The sequence below is a fragment of the Bos indicus genome, chromosome 2 (genome assembly GCF_029378745.1).
Source record: "Bos indicus isolate NIAB-ARS_2022 breed Sahiwal x Tharparkar chromosome 2, NIAB-ARS_B.indTharparkar_mat_pri_1.0, whole genome shotgun sequence".
NCBI classification, from domain to species: Eukaryota; Metazoa; Chordata; class Mammalia; order Artiodactyla; family Bovidae; genus Bos; species Bos indicus.
The window spans coordinates 4,118,146-4,124,145 of record NC_091761.1 but is presented as its reverse complement, the minus strand read 5'-3'; the positions used below and the strand labels follow the sequence as shown (position 1 = coordinate 4,124,145).

The following is a 6,000-nucleotide window of genomic DNA, read 5'->3' as shown; positions in this document are numbered from 1 at the left end:
TGTGTGTGATGCATGTGCCACAGAAGGATAGTGGGAGTGCAGGATAATAAAACACGACACAGTGTTAACCCAGGTGAGTCTCGGGCAAGGCTTCATGATGCCCATGAACTACTTTTTCAATCTGTCACTTGCAGTCTTTTAAAATTAGAAGTTGAGGGGAAATAGGTACTGAGAAAATAAACATATGGTGTGGGCCTTCCTTTAAGCTGGGCTCATCTTTTCAGTGGAGAAGGAAATGGCAACCCATCCCAGTATTCTTGCCTGGAGAATCCCAGGGGCAGAGGAGCCTGGTGGGCTGCCGTCGCAGAACTGGACACGAGTGAAGAGACTTAGAAACAGCAGCATCTTTTCAAGTCCTATAATTAATGAGCTTCTTTTGGCCATGCTGCGAGGCTTGTGGAATCTTAGTTCCCCAACCACAGAACAATTCTGAGCCCTTGGCAGTGAGTGTTGAGTCCTAACCATTGGACCGCCAGGGAATTCCCGAAGTTATTCTTTGCGGTGATGACAGTCACATCTCTAACGTTCACAAAGCAAGGCGTAGTGACACAGTGTGTTAACTCCTCTTACTGGGCCTCTTTGGCCCTGAGGGAAGCCCATCTGCTCCTGTGATTCCTGGCTCACAGACACATTTCAAAAATCAAACTGGGATGGGCACCACGCCACGTGGGCGGCTATGTGACCACAGACCACACACACCAGTGCTCCTTTTCAGGGTTTATTTCATCTGCTAACATTCATCTTGACCTAGACAAAAACAATTAGATGATTATGACTTGCGTTTCCATCAACTCATTTTTTTGTATGAGTCACCAAAAGGTTTCTTCTCAACACTTTTTTTTTTTTTTTTTAATAAGAAGCTATAAATAAATAAAGCTTTAAACGCTCCTGGGTTCAAGTTAAAGACTTCCAGTTCCCAAAAAAGTTCACAGACTCATTGCTCGGACAGTACTGCTGTCCCTGACTCCTCCTCCGAGAGAGGGCGCTGCAGGCCGGCATGGGGAGGGAGCTGTCCGCTCTCCGCACGTTTGCTTCTGTCCCTTGGCCCTGGGAAGAGGCCGGGAGGCCACCTTTCCTGAAGCCCCAGCCCGTGGTGTCGGAGGAGATGCTGCAGGTATGAGAAGCTTTCGCCTCAGAGCGGGTGTTCTGAGCAGGCAGTGCAGGATGGGAGGCCCCAGCAGCTGAGGGTGACGCCAGCTGTGACCCTCACTGGCACCCATCAGGGTGTTGGCCGGAGCCGGGACCACCTCCTCGATGCAGTGGGGAAGCCGAGGAGACCGTGTGACTTGGGACAACGGGCCATAAGCTACAACGTTCCATTATGTACAAACAGATCCTGCACTCAGGCCCTCACGCTCAGGAGCCCGCCTTGAGGAGGGTTGATGCAGCCAGGTTACTGGCTGGGTGCCAGGGGCTCAGGCAGAACAGGGCTGAGCTCTCCTCCTAGTGGGAGGCCACTGCACATGCTTGAGTGAGCCCTCAGGGCGCTTGTGAACCTGGAGCACGCCCACCTCACATAAGTATCAGCAGATCCCCACGCTGACTCTCACATCCCTTCAAAAGAGCCACTCAGTCACCTGGCGCTCACTCCTCAGCATGATGCGTCCACTCTGGGGGTCTGCTGACTGCTCTGCCCTTGAACTGCAGGATGAAGTGGCCAGTGGCATAGGAAGCCCCTGTGCCAGACAAGCGATAACGATTCTGCCTCCTGGGTAGCCACCTCATTTGACAATACCCTAACTTTCCCAGTGCTGTGGAAGGGTCCCCGCTCCCACTCTCTCACTCCACAGTAGGGCAGCTGGGGTGGCTGGGGGAGCCTGAGGCAGAGAACCTCAGGGGGATCTGCCCAGGAGGCTGCTGTGGCCCGTGGCCCTCACCTCCTTGAGTCACGTATGAGTCCTCTGTTGGACAGAAGAGCAGCCTGTCCACCTCAGGTGTGGGGCTCACACTCAGCTCCCCAGATCTCAGGTCTCACATGGATGGGGCTACTTCCAGAGGTGACGCTGGCCTGGCCCCCTCGAATATCAGAGGGATGGGAATGGGGCAAGCGTTTGCAATGGACTGAACATGGCTTCTCCAATCGGCAGGGCTGTGGGGACAGGCCTGACCAGCTGGTGTGGGCAAGGGCGCAGGAAAATGCGGGGAGAGGCTGGGATGGGGGTTTGTGTATCTGGGCATAATGAAGCCACCCAGAGTTTCTTCCAACTCTAGCTGAGAATCTGAAAGAACTGTGTACCCTATCCTGGCTGTGCTGAGACAACATGACCCCAAACTATGGCTTGTGGGCACGGCCATAGTCTGCAGTGTTCTAGCCAACGGAGGCCTGACTGAACTTTATACACAGGGTTCTGGGGGCAATGGGGTGTAACCTCAAATAAACGTCCAAGTGGTGGGCTTGGAGCCAGGGGCAGTCCACTAACAAAGCCCAGAGGGTCAGGAGGGAGACCGGGGTCAGGTGGATCTCCTGATTTCCACCCCCTTCCTGTCTGAGCTGCAGGCTGGGTGGTCTGCTCGGTCACAGGCAGCACCGTCCTCAGCCACGGCCTTCCTACTCCTGGGATGCCCTCTGCCCGTGGGAGGGGGGCACTGCAGTGTGGGGCTATCCCCCCACAGCTCCCCTCAGTCTAGGGACTGCAGACAGTGGGGTGGGGGACCCCAGGCAATGTGCTTTGATCTCCTCACCCAAAGCATGAAGCGACACTGTGGGTTTTGACCTTGGGCTAGAGAGGGGAGTGGGCTGCCCAGGGGCTAGACTAGAAACGTCTTGGCTTTACACGAGGTGCGCCCTGACCTTGAAGACGGGTGAGCTGAGAGCTCCGTTCCTGAGGCCACCTCAGAGGGCTGCCTGTGTCCCCCAAAGGCCCTCGGGCAAGGGTTTCCCTGGAGGCTGAGGGGCTGCTGGGTGGCCTGAGGCTGGGGGAGGTGGCCGTGTGCCTGGCGGACATGCCACACACCTGACCTGGCAGGGCTGTTCTCCACCACACAGGCCTTTTCTAGTCTTCAAACCTGTGGCTTTTGTCACCATGAGGTGGGGGCCAGGACAGTGGGTCCCCGCTTGCTCCCAGCCCTGCAGGCCAGGTGGGGTGTCCTTCAACACACTTCCCATGCTGATTTCACAGACCCCAGCCTGGCAGGGCGAGAAGAACCCACCCGCCTGGCTTACTCCTCCACCGCTCAAGGCGCGTCTGCCTTCTGGCTAGCGGATGGGGGTCCTCTTCCCCGAGTTCTGGGGGCCGTGTGTGCTGGTCAGTCTGTCCAGCCCCGCTCCCCCCTGCCAGCCGCCACTACCACTTCTCGATGATGTGGCTCATGTAGTCCTCCGTGGGCACGCGGCCGGGTTCCTCAGCGTCCCCCCGCGACGGCGCTTCCTTGGCCCGGTGCAGCAGGCGCTCCTCGCGGCTCCGGAGGCGCTGCTGCCGGCGCTCCAGCTGCCGCTTGTACTGGTAACGCTGCTGGAAGAGGTCCCGGGCATAGTCGTACAGCTGCATGTCCAGGTCGTTGAGCTCCTCGATGCGCCGGATGGTGTCCTCGCCCACCTCCACGCCGCCCGCCCGCGTGCTGTTGTATTGCATGAAGGGCCGGATGAACTTGAGGTTGAACGTCCGCTCGAACAGGTACTGCGTCTTGCGCTGGAACTCGGTCAGGCCGAAGAAGGCCATGCCCCGCAGGTTCTTCTTGGCGCTGTCCAGCAGCAGCTGGGCCCGCTTGCCCTCGGGGATGAAGGACAGGTTGTAGCAGCCCACCAGGCTCAGGTCCGCCAGCATGCGCACTTGGCGGTTGTTGGCCAGGTTGTAGGGGCAGTCCATGAACTCCTGCAGCGTGCAGCCCGACCAATCCGTGCCTTCGTAGCAGGGCGGCAGCTCCTCGGGCGTGGGCGTGCGCCCGTCGCACATGTGCAGCGACGTCTTCCACGTGGCCCCCCGCTGCACGTGCCGCCACTCGCTCAGGTACCGCGACACAGGGTCGCGCAGCAAGGTGATATAGTAGAACTTCCTGCAACGAGACAGGGAGGGGGAGGTGAGGCTGGGTTGCCAGGAAGGGGCTGGAAACACAGGGGCCGTCTGGGGGTGAAAGAGGGGGCAGGCTGCAGTCCTAAGTCTGACTGCTCAGCGTCTACTCTATAGACCTCTGGGGAGTGCTGGCCCCCACATCTCAGTTCTCCAAGGGCCACGGCCAGATGAGAAACCCAGGTGTGAAATGTGGCATGACCTGCAACGATCATGGACCGCCGCCTCTAATGCAGAGTGTGACCACTGCAGCGTCTTGCAGAGCCCAGCCCTGGCGCCCTCTCGAACTCTGGTCCAGGGTCCTCTCTAGGACCTTCTCCTGAGCCCTAGATGTCATGCCTTGCTAGGGACAACCTGACTCTGCTCCCCAGGGGGTGGAGGGTGGTCCCAAAGCCATGTGGATCCAGCATTTTAAAGGAGCTGTTCATGGGGGCAGGCTTGGTGCCACCCGGGGGGCCACTCAGAAGTCATTCACACACCCCCTAGATCAGGGCCCTCCCTTTGGGCCCACTCCATTCGGCTCCTGCAGCAGTCCAGTGGGGGAGGGGCACCAGGAGCTCACCCAGCTCAGGACCCACTGGGTGAGCCATAACTTATCATTTGTATTATCTCCCAGCAACTGTTCCAACCCCCACGTCCCTCAAGATGCCATCTGCCCAAACTGTAAGGAAGGGGCATCTGTGCCACAGGTCTGTGCCTGGCCAGCTGCTGTCCTGAGCCCCTGCTCCCATCTCTGCCCTCCTTTGCCCATTATATGTATCAGCAGACACATCAGCTGTTTATGTGCTGGCTTACCATCTTTGGAAAAGGGAGTGAGGGCACTGATCAAAGTGAGCAGAGGGCAGGTGCAGCGTGGGGTGGGGAGGGCATAAGACCCCCAGATGACCCACCCCTGCTGTCCCCACATCCAGGCAGCTCCCTGTCGAGGATGAGACTGGATGTGTGTTTTCTGGAGGTGCTCATGAATCAGAGACACGAGGAACTGGGCAGGCCGCACGTTCATGGGAGACCAGCCCCTGCTGCCGAGTGCCCAGGCTAAGCTGGCCCTGCCCCAGCCCCACACTAGAGCAAAGTGTGGAGTCTCTGCCCAGAGCGAAGCTCCTCCTGCACTCACATCTGGGGTCCCTCACAAACAGGGGGCACCCTGCCTCTCACCCGCCAGCAGGATCTGCCCATCCAGGCCGTCCAAGTGCTAGCCTGTAAGAGTCCAGAGGAGGGGAGAAAGGACACGGGGAGGAGGTGACGAGAGAAACAGCGAGAAGTAGGGCATTCAATTCATCTAGAGTGAAATGGCTCACCCACCGCCTTGCGAATGAATGTGGAGACCAGACCCAGGACCACAGAGATGACCCATGAAGCATGTGGACAGAAAACCAGAATACGTAGAGGGCTGGCTGTCAGAATGGCACTCAGCTTCTCTGTGGACCACCAGATGCTAAGAGTCAACGGAACAACGGCTTCAAAATGCTGGCAGGAAATGACCAAATGGGGTCTAGCCAAGCTATCAACCAAGTGTAAGGGGAGAGGAGAGACATTTTCACACCAATGAAGGCTTGGGAAATGTATTTTCTGTGAAATCCTGCTCTAGGAAGACACTGGAATGTGTACCAAATTTAGTAAATTAGAAAAAAAAAGTGTAGCAGACAGGAGCTGGAACCCAGGGAGACCCTAGATATCCCCTGGGCATCCCACTCGGCCTGTCAGGAGTAGAGGGACAGGGCTCTAGAAAAAGGGGTGCAGACAGATCACCTCACACCACAGAGCATTTGTGGAAAAAATCACATGTTATGGAAGATACACGGCAGGTCTTTGAAATCATTTGGAAAAACCAAGACTATGAAGATGGAAGACAAACCAAGTAAAAAGTAGGGCAATCATTACATCCAGAAAAAATGAAAAGTTACACACAAAAGAAAACTAAGTGTGCTACTGGACTCAGAAGAAAAACACTGGTTTTTGAGACATCAGGATGTAAACGGTGGTTACTAGTTTA

General features: G+C 56.8%; 1 protein-coding gene across 1 annotated transcript in view; it reads right to left on the bottom strand.

Annotated features, from left to right (window-relative positions):
* Positions 1–705: 705 nt before the first annotated feature.
* HS6ST1 (heparan sulfate 6-O-sulfotransferase 1) overlaps positions 706–6,000 on the bottom strand; it is a 39,829-nt gene continuing 34,534 nt past the window's right edge. Inside the window, exon 2 of the mRNA XM_019968847.2 lies at positions 706–3,993. Within this exon, the coding sequence (XP_019824406.2) occupies positions 3,285–3,993 (709 nt within the window). The 3' untranslated portion in view covers positions 706–3,284. The remainder of the gene's footprint in view (positions 3,994–6,000) is intronic.